Source organism: Theropithecus gelada, chromosome 7a (genome assembly GCF_003255815.1).
Source record: "Theropithecus gelada isolate Dixy chromosome 7a, Tgel_1.0, whole genome shotgun sequence".
NCBI classification, from domain to species: Eukaryota; Metazoa; Chordata; class Mammalia; order Primates; family Cercopithecidae; genus Theropithecus; species Theropithecus gelada.
Window position 1 is genome coordinate 31984976 of NC_037674.1, and position 20476 is coordinate 32005451.

The window sequence follows — 20476 nt, forward strand, 5'->3', positions numbered from 1 at the left end:
CAGAGGTAAGATTCTTCACATGTGTATCTCTGTAGGCTTTTTAGTTTTGAATCATGTGACTGTATTGCTACCTACTTAAAAAATTAAAGAGATAAAGAACGTAGTCTTTTTTTTCTTTATAACGCAAAACATAAAAAACATCAGAAATCTTACCAAAACATTACACAGAAGAGGAAAATTGAAAGTACTTCTACAGGATAATTCTCCTATAAGACCAAAGCATAATGTGCAGTTATCCAGGGCTATACTCTGAGAGTAAGGACAGACCAAATATGATTGTGTACATGAATATGAAGACTGTATTTATAATTTTTTAAGTTCCCTTTTTTCTACTTTTTTTGTAAAATGCTCAATTTCAATAAAAATGTGTCAATCTCTGAAACAGCAAAAACTTTTCATAAGTTACTTCTCTGCCGTTGCGCCCCTCTCCTTCTTTCTTTTCCTTATATAATCTACACTGCCTTTTTTCTGATCTCTTTTCTCCCTTCTTGTCATTTATACTGGGCACTCAAGGGGAGTACAGACCATCTCTACACAAACACAGGATACTACAGTATCTACTAAAATACTTTAAGTGTTACCTAAATCTCATACTTCATTAGTACTTTGGACATTTCTTAAAACCTAAATTCAAGGGCTTCCTGTACCAATAAAAAGCTCAAATTAATTTATACAATTATATGAACTATATTCTGGACTGACTTAAAACAATTATTTCATATGAAATACTCCAACATTTGGAGTTTATACCTGAATATTAAAAATTAAAATATAAAACTCGGATTTTCATTCTGACATGTACATGTTAACATGGACACAAAAATAAGGTAACAGAATTTTTAAGTTATATGCAAAAGTAAACATGTAATAAAATGCCTGTTTCATAAGAAGTTTGAAGAATATGACCAGATAAATAAAATAATCTGATTAATACGTTATTTTTATTTAAAATTAAAATACAATAAGCATACATTATAATATATACAAATTTAAGTTTTAAAATTTGAGGATTTAGAAGGAATTTGAGAATCTATATAATCATTACGAATGTAAATTGTTACTTAAATGGCTATACCGGTAAGATTATTTCTGGACAAACCATTAATTACTATAATCATCAGTATTTTTAGAAACGTGCAAACTTTTTACAAATTAAATTTTGAAAGAGTTTCACCTTCATGTGATTTTTCAAAGGATCCAAAAGATTGAAATGAATGTTGCACTTTGGACAGGCTCTTGGAAAAGGTGTTCCATTTTTAGATTGATTTGATGAGGTATTTGCACCTAAAATAAATTCAGAACTTTTATGACTCAAAATTCATCATTTTTTAACCTTAAATAACCACTAATAATACTTTTTAAATTTATAGCCACTTCTAAAATGTATGTATAAATACTATAACTTCTTTTTACATACCAGATTTCATATTTACCTTTTGCTAGCATAGCCTGGGAAGATGTCACTGAAGGAGATTTAACTGAAGGTAATACAGTTGAGGAATTTGCTCCAGAAACACTTTCACTGGGCTTAGGCTTCTTTGGATTAGCATTATTTACTTCAGAAGTAGAAGGACGTTTTGATAAAAATGAACTTTCATTCATACCTACAATAATTTAAACAGTGAGAAATATATTTTGAAAAATTAGAATATTACTTACATATGAGTAAAAATACTTTGGAGCTAAATTAAAGGTAATATAATTGAATTATCATATCATGACAATAATGATAAAACTTGATATGATCCAAACTCAAGGGTGTAAAGAAATTGCACATATATTTTCATGGACTACATACATTTAAATAATTTAAAAAAGAATCCCTCTATGAAAGAAAATTCTAAATATGACTTCAAATAAAAAAATATATAAAGAGCTATCATAAAGGGAGCCAGACCAATACTCCAAGCCAAAAAAAAAGTATACTATGAATAAGTTCTGACAAATGAATTATCTTTAGACGCTTAAGTGCATTGAGTACATTAGAGTTTGTTTAAAAAAAAAAAACAATTACCTGTTTCAAAAATTTAGAGATGCTCTTAAGATGCCTTTTTTTATTTAACAACTTAAAATGTCTAATGGAAACTTAGTTCTTCCCTACCTAACAAACTGAAGAGTGGTAAGAGTGGTCTACTCATGGCTTTGAGTGGTATTACTCATTTATCGCTATGTACAAAGTGGAAACAACTAATCTTGAATGATAATACTTCATTCATTTATATGAAAGGACACATAATGGAAGTAGTAAGTATAATGATTTTCACACTATGTTCCCCAGAAATTAATGGGTTTGTTTTAGAGAATATATTGAGCATGTCTAACAGAGAAACTCTTTTTTGTTTTATTTATTTAAATTTTGTTTATATAAGGATTTCTTTCCTAAAAACACTTTCCCATTTGAAAACCAATTTGTTAAGACTAAACAATTTTAGTTTTATTTAATGCATTCACAAGAGAAATGAGGATATCCAGGCTATAATAAGGCTCAGAAAAGTCTTATTTTGAAAATAACACACAACTGTACTTTGTAAAAGAGATTCTAAAACTATACATCCTATTTTAGTCCTCCCAACTATACATTAAAAGTAGAAATGGTAAGGTAACTATATTTGAAATATTCCAGGTTTTTAAGTCAGACAAGATAAGTTCAAATCCACACCTTGTCACTCTCTAGTTACGTATTCTTAGCTTAATTTCTCTAAGCTTCAGTTTCCTTTTTTATAAAATAAGTTATAATACCCTATTTTACAGAGCTGCTTTAAGGACCAAATAAGATAATGTACTTAAAGCACCCAACAAAACATTTGGTACATAGAAAGCACTCAGTAATAAATTACAGCTATTATCATTACTAACAAAATATTTTATATTTAACTTACCTTAAAGGGGAAAAATATAATAGATTCACTTGTCAGCTTTTTAATAAGGGCAAACATTACAGCAAATTAAGAGTACTATACTACTTGGCTTCTCTGTTTCATCCTTTTCAGATAACATAAAAATGATTTTTTTCCATCTTCAAAATACTCGATTACTGATAGATATACTGTAGGTACATGGGAAAGATTCTGTATAATCACATTCACATTCTTGTGAGATGTTTAAGTTACCTGAAAAACCAACGAATGCTGGAATTCTGAATTAAGCATCTGATTATACAGCAGGCTAGACAGTAGAAACAGACTGCTTTAAGAATTTTTAAAACAAGAAATCTCAAGATTAAATAAAATCACTCTGTATTTGTTTTAAATTTTGATGCTTTAACTTATTTCTCTGTTGTGTTTGGCTTATGCTGCTCCCTACCCGCAACAGCTCTCTCTCTGCTGGTAAAAATCGTATTCTCATTCAAGATTTAGCTCAAATCCAGTCTTCTCCAAACCCCCATAATCTCCCTAGATGGTAGTCTGTTAATCACGTTACTGAACATGTGGCACATACCATTCATAATTATCATTCAGAATAACTGTGTTGTCAAGTCTTTTAAAGCTTATAATGTATTCTCACATTTCACTTGGATTTGGGCATTAAAAAATCCCTAAGTAGAGCAAGAATTAAAATTACATGTCCAAATGAATGGTTCCAGATGTGAAGAATGAATGCATTCTACAAGAAAAATTAAAATCTCCCTTTTAACAATTTGTGAAAACCAAAGTGGTTAGGTAACTTAACAGAGACTACAAAAATCTTAAGAATAGAGGATCAAATCATCCTACTTACTGCTCAGGCTAAAGTCCCACTCGCTGAAGTAGAACATTTACAGGAAGAATAGGAGTCATTATTTCTCTTTATTCCCAAGAAGTTTCAAGAATTTAGACTTTTTCTATGAATAAAGTCTATATGCTTTATGAAACCAGACTTTAAGACAACTTTTTTTCTCCCTGTTTCTTTTGGTTCTTAGCTATTTCACAAACCAGATTGTTACTAAATATGTAAGTGACACCCAGAGAGGTGAATATCAAATCAAGGATTATCAAAATGGAAAAAGAGTTTAAGTTTACAATACATTTAGTATTACCATTAAAAAGAAACTAGGAGAGGGTTTGGTAAATTCTCTGCACTGATTTGTTAGTAAATCTAAAAATTCCAAAAAATCATGTATACGTCGGTTTAGTCACATATTTGAATAGATACAAATCGCGAATATACAAAGAATAACCGCCTTGATTATAGGGAATTTTCAATTAGATAAAATTCTTTTATAGTACACTAATTTATTTTAGATTAATGAAGAACTTTGTTATAGTATACAATCAAATAACTTTCAATGTTCCTCAACAGGGAAAGTTCATTAATCCTTCAACGTACATTAATGAGTACTTACTATGTGCAAATCACTATTTATTTATTGTTGGCAGTTTATAATAGCACTTTATAATCATATTGAACTATCACTCTGAAATAATTAGAACAGAAAGACACTAATTAGGAAATCAACTATAACCATATATTTTTCACACTAGTGTCCATAGAAACTAATTAATACTTTTTTAAACAGAGTATTTAGGCTACCTGAGAAGTTCTCTAACTCACAGATTATTTTAGTGTATCTCAGCTATGGTTAGCTCCAAGTGAGAATGAGTTCAAAGTTGGTTACTTACTTAATAGGAAGAAATAAAATATTCTGTCATTAAATAGGATTTTACAGAAAATTACCCAAGAAAGGTATTCAAGAACTACTAGTGATGTTCCACCTTACAATATATGAAAAACTTCACACAAGAGTAGGGGCTTCAAAACAGAAAGTCAATCTCATATGCATATTTATCAAGTTTCTTTTTATAATCTTTATGAAAAAAATACTAAAACCAACCTGCCATAGAAAGTGTTGGTCCCCCTTGGTAATGTGATAATCCTGTATCCTGGGTCAAGTCAAATAGTAACTCTGATGACTTATTAGACACAATTCGTGATGAGTTTGTTATATAACCCTGTTAAATAGTTCAAAGGAAAAATAATACATTTATTCAACAGTTACAATTATTTCAATATAATTATATATTATGTAATTTTACATAATTATGTAAGAATTTTATTTCATAGACATTTACAAAAGTAAACTTAATTGTATGCCCAATATTCTAAGGAAATCCTTTGATGACTCAATTATTAATAAGTTAAAAACACAAAGATAATTGCTACTTTGCCAAAATTATCATCTACTGAAACTGAAAGCAAGCTATTACTTAGAGCTGGTTTACTGCTGACTAGAAAACTAAAATGGGGGGCGTATTCTTAGTTCAACTTCTTCAAGGTAAAAGAAACATAAATCAACTTATATATCAATAAGATTGATACACTTTAGATGACTTCTAAAGATGCAGTATCCTCATTAAAGGGCAAATAATAGAACTTAGCAAAATCTTTGGGCATAAGCAAGGAGAAAAATAAAAACCATATTTACATGACCGAAGAAATTAAAAGCTTCTATGCCTCTAAAAACCTCACAACTGAGATATCAGGGCAAACAAACAGAATCAATCTGCAGTATTATGCATCAGTGTTAAGGATGAATATATCACATAATATGAATTTTGAAATCATCTTTATTGGAGAAATGTATAAGCTATGCATCAGAAGGAGAAAAAATGGGCCCCACACCCTTTCCATCATCCCATAGAAAGCCATGCTAGGCCAGGAATCTTCCGTCTCATCAGGCAAATATGAAAGCAAACCGGTCAGTAGAGTGAACAAATAAGAATGCCAGGCAGACACGGTTTAGAACAGAAGTTGTTTATAGGAATAATTGGGGCCAGCTGTCCTGCCCCTGGAGGCCTCGGGACTCAAAGGAAGTTTTAGCCCTTCCATCAGGAGAAAGGGTGGTCCAAACTAAAAGGAAGATCTTAAGAAGAGAGGAGTGAAAAGTATGAGATGCATGATAATGTGGTCAAGTATAAAGCAGTATAAAGTTATAACATATATGAGCATACATATATAGTGTACATAATTATGAAAAATATGGTCAATATAATTTAGGGACATACACTCCAATATTATTATACATTAAATATAATGATACATACACACACACACACACACACACACACACATTTACTCCAGTACTATTAATACATTTAAAAGATACTCATTGTGGACAGTAAGCTCTCAGAGTGACTTTTGGACCATTCTACATGTCATAATATATAACAAGCAAAAGTTTCAAGATTAACAATGATTAAAAATTAAAGCAAAAAAGACTATCACTTTAGGAAAAATATGGGCAAAGGCCATAAACAGAGAATTCAGATATCAAATACTAATGAACAACACATACGAAATGCCTTTTTTCCAAATTGCTAGCCAAAGAAATGCAAATAAAAATAATAGCAATATTTAACTAATGAATTGGCATGTTACCATAATATCTACTACAAAATAAATTAATTAGCCACTACTCTTAAAAGTGTCAAGGTTATGGAAGACAAAGAAAGAATGAATAACTAGAAAATATAAGGAGATTAAAAAGAAATAACTGCAAGGTGGGATCCTGAACAGGATACTGGGCAGGAAAAAAAACATTAATGGGAAAACTGATGAAATTCCAGGAAGGTCTATAGTTGGGTTAATGTTAATTACCCAGTTGTGATGTTAACATAAAGGGAAACTGGGTAAGAGGTATATGGGAACTGTTTGTACTATTTTTTCTGTGTCTAATATTAGTTTGAATTAAAAAGTAGTAACATTCATAATTGGCAAAGTAGAGCTTATATTTTAGCATAATTTTTCTGCATAAAAGCTTTCGCAGTAGCTATTGAAGGCTTTAAAAGGTTCACTTCCTTTGTGTGTGTGTGAAACAGAGTTTCACTTTTGTTGCCCAGGCTGGAGTGCAATGGACTGATCTCCACTCGCTGCAACCTCTGCCTCCTGAGTTCAAGTGATTCTCCTGTCTCAGCCTCCTGAGTAGCTGGGACTACAGGCGCATGCCACCACACCTGGCTAATTTTCGTATTTTTAGTAGAGACCGGGTTTCATCATATTGGTCAGGCTGGTCTTGAACTTCTGACCTCAGTGATCCACCTGCCTTGGCCTCCCAAAGTGCTGGGATTACAGGTGTGAGCCACTGTGCCCAGCCAGTTTACCCTCTTTTATCTAATTATTCCATTTTTAAGAATTTATGGTAATGAAATAAAAATGTTTAAGGGAAAATTAGTTATAACAGCAAAGCAATTATAACCTGTATGTCTAACAATGGAGAAATGGTTAAACTGATAAACTATTGTGCAAAAATTAACTTTTTTGTGTGTGTGACGGAGTCTCACTCTGTCGCCAGGCTGGAGTGCAGTGGCGTGATCTCGGCTCACTGCAACCTCCACCTCCTGGGTTCAAGCAATTCTCCTGCCTCAGTCTCCCGAGTAGCTGGGACTACAGGCACACACCACCATGCCCAGCTAATTTTTGTATTTTTAGTAGAGACAGGGTTTCACCATGTTGGCCAGGATGGTCTCCATCTCTTGACCTTGTGATCTGCCCACCTCAGCCTCCCAAAGTGCTGGGATTACAGGTGTGAGGCACCGCATCCGGCCAAATTAACATTTTTTTAGGAAATGTTCCAAGTAGAATGTTCAGTGAAAAAACAGAAATATGTATTTGCATATACTATAGGGTCCTGATATACTCTTTTCACTGTTCTAAACTCTGTCCCCAAATACATATTATTTCATAAGAGAAACATAAATGTTTTATTATAAATTAAGGAATATTTAAGTTTGAAGAATTTTGCTTTGTTACTAACTTTTCTATTGACACGGGTTTGTTAAGAAGTTATGGAAACAAGCTATTGATGTAACTCAAACTAATCCTAGAATTTGAGGCCTAATAGGCAGATGTAGGCATTTGGGCCTGAACATGTGGTATTTTTTTTTAATCAATAATGCCCTATGATTTAACAGTAATAAAACATATACTTCAAAGTAAACATTTTCTCCAAATATTTGTGAAAAAATGGGAAAGTTACTTCTGAGTTTCAAGTTATTCACCTTTCAAACTGAAATAATCACAATTGTTTTAAATGTACTTGCTCTTCATGGTACATGTATCATATTAAGCAGCTATCACAACAATACTGATAAAGACCTAATATTATTCCCCATTTTATAAACAGGTAAACTAAGGTTAGGTGTGGTCTAATAAGGCTCCCAGTACAGCCCCACTTGTTGCTGATGAAGCTGGAAATAGAATCCAGGTCTGACTGATTACAAAGCCCAAGCACTTAAGCTATATCACATTGACTTTCTAGGTGATAATAATATATCCCATCCCTGCCAACCTGAAAGCGATGTTCAGATACGACATTCCATGAAAAAGTAAAAACACACACACAAAATATGACATAAAAAACTACTAATTATAATTTATTAAAATAACTTCCAAAATTCAGAGAAAAGTCCCTTAAACAGGATTCTCAATTCATTCCAGAATACTCCTCTGTCATTCTTAACTTTAACTGCACAGTAGAATCACACTTGAAGAGTTTTTAAGAAGCTATCATTTCTGGGTTCCACCCAGACCAACTGGCAAAACCTCTCATTTTTAAAAAGAACCCAAGTATAGGAACCATCAACTGAGGTGCTTTCATTTAAAAACTATGCCCAAAACATTCTGAGTCAGAAAAGAATCTAATTCCTAATTCCTTTAACACCAAATGTACAAACTCTTGCTTTTATTTCTTTTTCCCCTCCCTCGGTCAAATGTTGGAAAGATTTTTACCTAACAAACTATTAAACAATGTTTTCTTTTTCTATTTTTTTTTCCTCAAATGCCAAATAGCTTATAATAAGCATGAAAGAAACCACTGAGTTAATTTGATTCCAACTAACAGCAAAGAATTTTTACATTCTGGGTAGCCTTCCAGCTACCTTCAGGAACACCTTTTTTTTCCTTTTCTTTTCTTTTTTTTTTTTTTTTTTTTTTTTTTTTTTTTTTTTTTTTTTTTTTTTGAGATGGAGTCTCACTCTGTCACCCAGGCTGGAGTGCAGTGGCATGATCTCAGCTCACTGCAACCTCTGCCTCCCAGGTTCAAGTGATTCTCCTGCGTCAGTCTCCCAAGTAGCTGGGATTACAGGCACTCACCACCACGCCCAGCTAACTTCTGTATTTTTAGTAGAGACATAAGAGTTTTGCCCTGTTGTCCAGGCTGGTCTTGAACACCTGACCTCAGGTGATCCGCCCACCTTGGCCTCCCAAAGTGCTGGGACTACAGGCATGAGCCACTGCGCCCAGCCACCTATTACATTTTTTAAAACATTGGAAATAGCCTGTGGAACCTTGGATGATTCAAGACAGAGACTCAGCAGTCTCCCTTATTGTTCTTATTATTTAAAGAATATACATTTTTAGGAAAATTCACTACTATTTTTCTGAGACAGTGGTGCCCTAACTCTTTGGCTTCAGAACCATTTTATGCACTTTAAAATTGTTGAACCCAAAAAGATTTTGTTTACATTGGTTATGTCTATCAATATTTTCCATATTAGAAATTAAAACAGAGAATATTTTATAACATTTATTTATTCATTTTAAAATAACAAACTCATTACAGATTAACATAAATAACATTTTAATGAAAATTGACTTGCAAACACAAAAAAAAGCTAGTGAAAAGTGGCATTGTTTCACATCTTTGCAAAGCTCTTAACTATCTAGCTTAATCAAAAATTGTTTTAGCCTCTTATCTGCTTCTGCCTTCAATCTACTAGGACATGTTGTTTTGGTGGAAGAATATTATTAAAATCTGCCTCATAGGAATATATAACTGGAAAACGGAGTGTTTTAATAGGGTTTTAATTAACTGTGGATATACTATTTTGATACTATACCAAAACTGAACAGGTGGTACTTTCTTAAAGGTTTGTTGCAGTGTGAAATCTGAAACCGTATCCCTGTTCCATTAAAATCATTGATCTATCTTAGCTTTTAAATGGATGTTTTACCCATACATACTTTTGTAATATATATACTAGTTATGTGGAAAATACTGGTTTCACTGAATTATACAGGTCTTCCAAATGGTGACATAGTTCATTACACAATATTTTTTAAATCATTATTTATGAACACCACCACTCATCAGAAAACTCTTGGTATTCAAAAGCTGCCAAGATCACGGTGGCAAATGAGTTTTCCAAAATTCTAATTTTTGCTTGAAAGTTCAAATTTTACCATTGGCAAGAAATATTACTATCAATTGTTTTTGTTGAAGTGAGAGGTTTGAGGAAATGTTTGCCAAACAATCAAGATTGAGTAAGTGTGTGGCAGACAGACTCTAAATTGGCCTCCATGTAAATGTCATTACCCATAAACCCCGGGTCCTGGTATTCATGTTCTGTATAATTCCCTCCCTTTGAGTGTGTGCAGGACCTCTGACTTGCTTTTAACCAATAGAATACAACAAAGGTGACAGGATATATGTGATTTTTGTGTACGTGATTATGTTACCTAAGACCATAAGGGCATCTTGCTAAGGACTCACTCTCACCTGCTAGCTTTGAGGAAGCAAGCAGTCTTATTGGGAAAACCTACCTGCCAAGGAGCCAGCCAAAAGCCAACAAGATACTGAGATTCTCATTCCAACAACCCTTAAGGAACTGAATGCTACCAACAACCATGTGAACTTGGAAGCAAATACTTCCCCAATAGAATTTCAGATGAAACTGCAACTTCAGGGACCATATCTTGAATGCAGCCTTGTGAGATCCTTAAGCAGAAAACCCACCTAAGCCATGACTTGATTCCTGACCCACAGAAACTGTGAGACCATGAGATAAAGAGTATACGTTGTTTTAAGCTCTGTAAGTTTGTGGTAATATTGATACACAGAAGTAAATATCTAATACACCATGGTATGTCAGTCATTCTTTCATGTAAAAATGGTGCTCTATTAACAACAACAACAAAATCAGGTAGTTTACCTCACAATTCAATCACACAAGTGTTTTTCCTCAAGACAACCATCATACTTCAGACACAGAGGCACTTTATGCATACTACCCATGTCATCACACAGAATATTTTTAAAAACACATATTCAAGTGTAGAGAGTTAACAAAACTAATAACATTTTAATACTTCATCAGGGAAATTGGGTAAAACTGAGTAATACTCAGTTGAGTAATATAGTTTACTGTGAGTGCATGGCAGGTGACTAATACAGAAACTATACGTACACTTCGGTGGCACTACCTTGATTCACACTAAGGTACCAGCAGCTTACCCACCATTACTTCAGCATCACCAGTGCAAATAACAACACAGTGGAAAAGGAAAACAGTCTGTGATTATAATGACAACACTGTTGACTCTCAAATCTCTGAAAGGGTCTTGGGGAACCCCAGAGGATTGCAAAATACAGTCTGAGAACTGTTCAACTAAGGCAATTCTTTCATGACTAAAAAAGTGTACATTTATATACAACATATATGTATGTATGTGTGCATATACATATAAACTATGGGTTAGGCTGGATTGAAATCCCAGATCCATCAACTGCCAACTTTGGGATTTTGAATAAATCTTTCAACCTCTATAAGCCTCAGTTTCCTCAACTAAAAAATGAGGATAATTATAGTGTCTACTTCACGGGGATGTTTAAGAACTAAATGAAATGAATTTACCTATGGCATTCAGCACAAAGCCTTATACATATTAACAGCTCAATGAATGCTAACTATTACCATTTTCTATTATTTTTTGTAACAAAAAAAGTGGGAGTATTTTGTAATAGGAAAAAAACATTTGTTTTTTTTTTAACTAACTGAACTATATAGGAATGTTTTCAGAATAAAAAGCTATGATGGTCTCTTGACTGTTTTCCCAATTAAGAATACCTGGCCCAGTTTGCAATCTTAAATATTTGTCATTATGCAATATTTATTACTGATTATAACTTTATTCACATTTTGATAGTATAGTTTTCATTACTGTACCTATTTAGGCATACTGCCTGTTATTAACAGGTTGGGTAGTTAGCTCCTTCAGTTATTACTTGGGGTACTGCTAGAGTTACCAAAAATATGGTGACATTTTCTGATGCTAACTATGCTTCTACTGGATGACTACTTATGACAGTCCAGAATTTTAACTGGGTATTGTTGATATTGATAAATAACATCCAATGGATCCCTGAGCTGGCTGTATAGTTTTAGAAACACTTACAGGTTTAGAAAAAGGCTGAACAATAACAGAACTATCTGAAGATCTAGACTCAGGATGAAAATTTATTGGTGAGGCAGGCACTGGATTTGATGTTGGATTCGTGTAGTGTTGACTTGTAGGCTTGAATGCAGCAGTAATACCTGTATTTTAAAGTAACACAATATATTGAAATTATTTGTACATAATCAATTTTGTCAAAATACTTCACTTTAAAATTAAAATAGTACAATAATACTGTACCTCGACTGAGTGCACCATTCTTTAGTCCCCTTGAATATGAGCTGGGGTTAACTCTGTTCAAAATATCTATAAAAGATTATATTTATTTATTTTAAAATTCATTGTTTGAATGAAATACATATTAAGATAATAGAAATCATCAATTGAAAACATTTAAACAGATTTATGGAAAGAGTATATAACTAATCACTGATTTAAGAATATAGCTCATTTTAAATACATACATCTTTATCTACTAAAGAAACAAAAGAAACAAGATAACTAGGCTTTGTTTTATAGACTAAGAACAATCTTTCTCATTGTAACTCAAAATCCAAAAGCCAGAAGTAAGGGAATGACAAATCTGACTACATGTGACTCAAAACATTGTGCTTGCAAAGAAACATCACATAGTTAATAAAAATTTTCCAAAAATATATTTATATACAACCTATAATTTAAATGTATATCTTTCTTTGCATGATGACAGGGCTGTACGTACAGTCAGGTTCCTATGATTCAAAATCAAATCCTTGCCCAACCTCTACACTGTATTCACTCCTCTAAAAGCCTTGAAGTTTCATTACGGAAAATCTCATTGGATTATCTACTATTAGTTTTGAGTTAAAAAAGAAAAACTATCAGAGATTGCAGACTAAAGTGAACCAACAGTTTATCATAGCATTTTATTAGTTAAGAAGTTTCAAAACTACCACTACACCAGAAGTCAATCTGAGCCTGCCATGACTTTGAGGATCAATTTAAAGTTCCTCATTCTTGCATGCATGTAAACTCGGTAACTTTTAGCTAATCAAATTGTGGTTTGGAAGCATGAGGATTTGCCTAAAATTGCTGGTTAGAAAAAGGTAAAAAGCACCAAAAAAAAAAAAAAAGAACCCACCAAATCTCATAAAAATTTCTTTTATCTTCCTCACAAAGGAACCAGATCCCATTAAGTAATTCTATAAAATAATGGTTCAAACAGAAATATGGTTGTTTTCTGATAAGGTCAATGCAGTGCTCTGTAATTAAACACTACAGAAATCTTATTACAGAAAGTTCTACTCAAAGAAGTTGAAACTGTTTTCACTCAGAAATTCAGGATTAAATATTTACTCAAACCATGAAAGAACTATTGCTGTCGTACTTTTTAGTGGGTGTAGTCTATGGATCACAAGTTTTTGACCTCCTTTCTTGCAGTTTTATACAAACATTTAACTCATGTTCCATACATTAACATATTTTATGGCTTACACATAAAATAACAATAAAACCATTTAAATTATTCACCTTAACATTGTAGAAAAGAAATTCTATTGGGGTCAATCCCCTTCTTGATGGAATTATTTTAAAACCAATGTACAATGTTCTACTTGAATACCATGAAGAGTCATCTACAATCAGTATAAATTCAACTTGAATCTTAACTGTCATGTTTTCGGTAAGAGTTTGAATAATTTTCCAATATAACATTTCAATATAAAACAATAATCAAGAGAATATGTTCCACTATTACCAACAATGCCATCATGCGTAATACATTTTATAATCCAAGTGGCACTCCGCTTAGCATTCCATGAGAGATGACCAACGTGCCACAGGAAATGGTACTGAAAATCCGATTGGTGTAATTACTCTCTCTAATAAAACTGAATAAAGGTGCCAATCCGAGTTTATAGGTAAGTGAAGCAAGAACTAGGCTTTCAGAAAATTTTAGTCTCTTAATCACACTTTGAAGCACTACCATGGTTAGTAAACACACACACACTAGTAAACTGGGTACATAACATTCTTTGGTAAATTCTCCTGGCTTCAAACAAACAAGTAAATGAAATGCAAAAGGATCTATTTTCTCTTTCTCCCTGAAATTTGTACATTATTTCTCTGCACTGTCATACATTTTTGAGTGGACATTTTAACAAATGTCACAGTATCTGCACATTAATATTATAACAATGTCAAGACCAATTCTCTAATTCAAAGCTAATAAGCCACAAAGGTTCCAAGTTGTTCTGCCCAAAAGCCTTAAGGATTTAAATGTGCTAAATGCTACATCATCCAAGTAGAGTGGCTGAGGACAGCGCCGTTATCTTTCATGAATATAAAAAGGAGTTACTGGAAGATGGATACGGTCAGAAGCTGCAGCTTCTATTGGTACACAGGCCAGAGACTATGCAATCATTCATCACCTATACATTTTGTGGCCATGTATAGATGACACTGCAGTGAGGACTGGATGTGAGAAGTCCCATTTGAGACCAACAAAAACTCACTTAGTATATTCTGAAATTTTAAGCAAAGCATTCCAAATATTTTATTTTCTTTTCTCTGGGTTTGAAAAAAATAAAAAAGAATAAACAGATAAATACGTTACTTAAGGCCAGGTGCAGTGACTCACACCTACAATCTTAGCACTCTGGAAGGATGAGGCAGGTGGATTACTTGAGCTCAGGAGTTCGAGAGCAGCCTGGGCAGCATGGTGAGACCCTATCTCTACAAAAAATACAAAAATTAGCCAGGCATGGTAACACACGCCTGTAGTCCCAGCTACTCGGGAAGCTGAAGTGGGAGGATCGCTTGAGCCAAGGAGGTTGAGGCTACAGTGAGCCGTGATTGTGCCACTGCACTCTAGTCTAGTGATAGAGTTAGACCCTGTCTCAAATAAATTAATTAATTAATTAATTAACGCCATTAAAAATTACGATTTCTAATCTCAGAAGACCTCCAGGGTCACCAGCTAATCTCAGTCCATTTCTCTTTTCTGACATCTGATATTTAACACTCTTACCTCCTTCCTCAAGTCCCCAAACACATCGCCATCCTGATTCTCAAGTTCTTACTGGCCTCCCACCCAATCTCTCATACCTAACTCTTTACAGTGGAACATGAACACCAAGTACCTATTAAACAGTTCACAAGTTTTTCTATTAGATGTAATACCTTATAAAGTTTGGTTTCACTAAAAGTAAATGCTTACTTGAAATTGCTGGTTTTGAACTTGATATCTCTCCAACAAAGATTGGCTCATCATCATCATCATCCTCAACTTCTTTTACTTTCTTCTGCCATGGTTCCAGCTCCTCTTCTTCACATTCCATAAACAGTTCTGCCATTTTTGAATTACCTAATTTTCAAAAGGAGAGAAGTAAACCTCATTTTTGAAAATAAAAATAAAAACATTTTTGTAATACATAGCATTAAATTTAAGATGTACTTTAATAACCCTAATAGGAATTTCTGAATTGATATTTGTAGTCAGTATGTGGTAACAACAGTGAGAAGTGCAGAGCTTACTCTCTAAAATGTTAAATAGTAAAATTTAGATAAACAGATCATTGATGACAGTAGTTATTTACAGTAGACAGAAAATCTGGAATAGTCAAATTCAGTGAAAGTGAGTTTTAGTCATATACATAGAATATGATTATCTCTACAAAAAGGATTATACCCACTGTCTTTTTAAAAATGTATTCACAAAAGGCAGATAAACTAAGATTAAGAGGCAACAGGTGGGAGATAAATGGGATAAACTAAAGCAGATTCAAGAATGCCAGGCAGGATGGGAGAGGTGGCTCACACCTGTAATCCCAGCACTTTGGGAAGCCAAGGCAGACAGATTGCTTGAGGTCAGGAGTTCGAGACCAGCCTGGCCAACATGGTGAAACCTCCATCTCTACTAAAGACAGAAAAATTAGCCGGGCATAGTGGCCCGAGTCTGTAATTCCAGCTACTTGGGAGGCTGAGTCAGGAGAATCGCTTGAACCTAGGAGGTGGAGGTTGCAGTGAGCTGAGATCATGCCACTGCATTCCAGCCAGGGTGACAGAGTGAGAGTATGTCTTTAAAAAAATAAATAATAACAATAATAATAATAATAATAATAATAATAATAATGCCAGGCACAGAACCCAGCAGGGAAGAGACGCTAGAATAGAATATGGAAAACGAATTAGGCTTATTCAATTAAGGGCAAAGTAGATATTTCTCACAGGAAGAAAGTCACAAATCATTTTCTAGTCTAATGTTATAGTGTAGTCCACCTACCAAAAAAAAAGGCCTTCCCATTTTCCTAAATGCCATCAATATCACGAACCTTTTTTTCTCTAAACTGTACTATTTGACTAATTATACAGAGTTCTTCAAATCTAATAATTAAAAATACTGATTTTCATTGGCAAGTCATAACTTAGCATTTGTGTTTTTTAAATACTTGAAACACCAGCCTTATTGTGTGTTTCAGAGCTATTATTTACACCACTTCTTCTACCTAGAATATCCTTCCTTCTCAGCTCTAGTCTATATCACTCCAGTCTGCAGCAAACACAGCAGAGACTTGATATCAAATTGAGTAATTCAAATCTGTATTCCACTGTTTATAATCATATGACTCTAGAGAAGTTACTTGAACCTATTTTCCTCATCTGTAATAGAAGTATGATATCTACCTAATAGAAGTATCACATAGATTCAAGAAAATGCCACATAAAGCACCTAACATCAAGTGAATATTCAACAAAATATTAATTCCCTGGCCCTCCTAACTCTTGGTTCAATTATAATTCCCCTTATAAACCATTAGATTTTACTTTTCTTCAAAATCTGAACTACATTGATAATCAATATCATGCAGTTCAAGATTTAACATATATGATCTCAAACTGCTATTTTTTCATGTGTGTTAATTTTATATGTTCAAGGTCATATAGGAATACATTCCCCCCTACACATTAGAGGGGCAGTAGGCACATAGCATATAATAATATATGGACTAGGCAAAGTCAGAAAATGCATAATTTTAAATAATTAGGGACACTCGTTGTATAGTAATAACAAAAGTATCATTTACACCCAGTTGTTACATGTATAGGCTGAACTGCGTTTTCTCAAAATTCATATGTTTAAGTGCTAACCCTCACCACCATAGAATGTGACTATATTTGGAGACTGGGTCTGCAGAAGTAATTAAATTAAAATAAGGTTAGTAGGGTGGGCCTTAATCTAGTATGACTGGTGTCCTTAATAGAAGAGGAGATTAGGACACAGACACAAGCAGGAAAGGAGATCACAAGAAGGTATAAGAAGAAGATGGAGGATGCACACAGTGGCTCACACCTATAATCACAACACTTTGGGAGGCAACACTTTGGGAGGCCGAGGCAGGCAGATCACCTGAGGTCAGGAGTTCAATACCAGCATGGCCAACACGGTGAAACCCAGTCTCTACTAAAAATACAAAAAAACTTAGCCAGGATTGGTGGCAAGCACCTGTAGTCCCAGCTACTTAGGAGGCTAAGGCAGGAGAATCACTTGAGCCCAGGAGGAGGAGATTGCAATAAGTCGAGATCGAGCCACTGTACTCCAGCCTGGGTGACAGAGTGAGAATCCGTCTTAAAAAAAAAAAAAAAAAAAGGAGAAGACGGCCATCTACAAGTCAAGAAGAGAGGCCTCAAACCCCTCCCATATGGCCCTCAGAAGAAATCAGTCCTACCAACACCTTAATCTTGGACTTCTAGACTCAAGAATTATGAGAAAAATTTCCACTGTGTAAGCCACCCAGTCTGTGGTACTTTGTTATGGCAGTCCTAGCAAACTCATATAGTATACAAAGGTCTTCCTTGTTCTTTTTAACAGGGCACTGCCATTGTTAATATACCCAGGATATATTTTTGAGAAAAAAATATTTTAAGGCATAATAGCTTTATAACTTTTTTAGAAACAATTTACTTTTTCTCTATGTACAGAAGAAACATGTAAGATTATATGTACCAAACTGGTAAAAGTAGTTTCTTCTGATAATGGGGGAAAACACCTCTATTTTACTCACTTTTTTATTTATATTATTTGTTTTTATGTGAACATTTGTTACTTTAACAATTTTAAGCATTTTTTTTTTAAATGTCTCCCAACTTTCATCCTTTCTCCTGAAGTAAAGTGATACGAAAGTCACATATACTAGTATTAGTCGTGGCAGCAACACTTACTTTTTGGTTGAAAAGGGTTGTCGCCCATCAAGCTGCAGAGATGACTTTCTGTAAATTGTCACCTAAGTACTGACACATGACATCAGTCAATTTTATGAGTCACTTTAAGTAACACCAAATATTGAAACATGAAACTTGGGATTCACAAATTATTGGATGTAACTTTAATCTCTAAACTCACCATGTGACTCCAGACAAGGCAGCAAGTTATTTCTGTTTTCCTTCCTATAAAATAAAGATACCAACTATTAGCGTGGACTTCATTAAATTAGATGTATACATATTTAATCTTTTCTCCTATACAGAGATCAATTATGTTTGATATATTTGATATACACATATAGTTCATTTTATATAACTGGTTCATTCCTGAATAAACCCAAATTTAATAAAAACATGATTATTATACTCAGCACTTAATACTTGAAGAAATGTCATGATTCATAAATTACAAATAATTTTTTAAAGTATTATTTAGTAAAAATGAGTAATCATCTTACAATGTATTGTTATTGGAAATCGAACTTTTCAAATGCTGAGTGACATTAACCTTTAACTGTTTATCTTTTCTTTGTATTTCAGAAATACATGTAATTATTTCTGTAAGAAAACACAATTTTAAATAAATTTTAGTTTATATCTTTCTGGTTTTTTATCAACTGAATGGGAACAGAAAATTCACTGGAAATATTTCATCATAGATTAATTCATTCAAAAAATAACTACTCAAGGCCTTCTGTATGCAAGGTAATGTGCTAAGGTCAGGGGAAAACAAAAATGAGTAAGTCACATTCCTAGACTTCAGAAGTTTACAATCTAGTATGTCAATAATTTATTTGGCTTTAAAAATGCTGTTAGAATACACATTTTTTTGGGAAAAAAAAAACTATTTGAATTGCTTTATTCAAACTGAGAATCTGTTTTTTGAATTTCCATGCACACACAATAGCATAAATTTTACAAAATAAACAAGCTTTTATAAAACTGAGTTATAAAGCAAAAAATGTCAAAAATTAAACAATAGAAATCTAAAACACTGGAATACACAACTAATTCAACCTTCACTTTCCTCTTTATCCTTAGGCTGACAAAAGCAAGCTTTCCTACTTTTCAAATTCCAAATTATGTAAACTGAAATAGCACAAAGGAAAAAATTATTACTTTAATTCCAGAAGTTATTGTTATTAATTCAGTTATTCAGAGTTACTATCACAAGAGACTCTAGTGAATCTTGTGTTTAACTTAATATCCCCTACTTCTAAAGTTGTACTATTAAAAATCTCTTTAACTCAATTTTTGAATAGCTGTAGCTTGTCCCACTAGCAACAGTATAATGCTTATTTCAGATAAAGACATGATAATTCTTGCTTCACATTAAGGACTTACCAATACCAGGAACACAGAATATTTTTAAGATTCACAATTACATATCCTATGGACTCATATATAATGTTTTTAAGTGACCACATAAGTATCTACTGGCTTCAGAATTTTGTTGGTAAAGCACAGAATTCTATGAAACATTAAATCTGCTGCCAGAGAAGTGGTATATCCAACAAAGATATGCAACGGGGACGTCAAAGGCATCAGCTCAGATTTGGCTCTTTAAGATAGCCAGAAAAGGTCGGGCGTGGCAGCTCACGCCTGTAATCCCAACACTTTGGGAGGACAAGGCAGGCGCATCACCTGAGGCAGGAGTTCGAGACCAGCCTGGCCAACACAGAGTCAAACCCCATCTCTATGAAAAAATACAAAAATTAGCTGGGCGTGGTGGCACATGCCTGTAGTCCTAGCTACTTGGGAAGCTGAGGCAGGAGAATCACTTGAACCCAGGAGGCAGAGGTTGCAGTGAGCTGAGACTGCACCACTGTACTCCAGCCTGATAGAGAGAGCAAGACTATGACTCTCAAAAAAATAAAATAAAATAGCCAGGAAAAAAAAAAAAAGGCGGGGACTCTCAAGTTCAACTACTAACTCAGGTACAGATTACATGCCCATATTTAATATACTGTTTGTATGGGGGAAAAATGAATTCCAAGTAACCGACTTAAAATAAAATCCATTCATTTATGGATACTGCCCACATAAATAATTATAATTCCTGTTTTATAAATTTTTGGTTTCAGTTTTT

The 20476-nt window shown here is 33.5% G+C and overlaps 1 protein-coding gene across 3 annotated transcripts in view; it reads right to left on the bottom strand.

The window, feature by feature from the left end:
• The window catches only part of ZNF280D (zinc finger protein 280D), a 99494-nt gene that overhangs the window by 59038 nt on the left and 19980 nt on the right, over window positions 1–20476 (bottom strand). The window contains exons 2-9 of one of the 3 annotated variants that reach the window (XM_025390509.1): window positions 18527–18570; window positions 18346–18407; window positions 15344–15490; window positions 12388–12453; window positions 12148–12287; window positions 4811–4928; window positions 1434–1604; window positions 1175–1284 (exon numbers count right to left, since the gene is read on the bottom strand). In XM_025390509.1, coding sequence (XP_025246294.1) covers window positions 1175–1284; window positions 1434–1604; window positions 4811–4928; window positions 12148–12287; window positions 12388–12453; window positions 15344–15490; window positions 18346–18373 — 780 coding nt within the window. In that variant the 5' untranslated portion in view covers window positions 18374–18407; window positions 18527–18570. Of the gene's footprint in view, window positions 1–1174; window positions 1285–1433; window positions 1605–4810; window positions 4929–12147; window positions 12288–12387; window positions 12454–15343; window positions 15491–18345; window positions 18415–18526; window positions 18571–20476 lie in introns of all 3 variants that reach the window. The other 2 variants (XM_025390508.1, XM_025390507.1) reach the window with 2 other exon arrangements.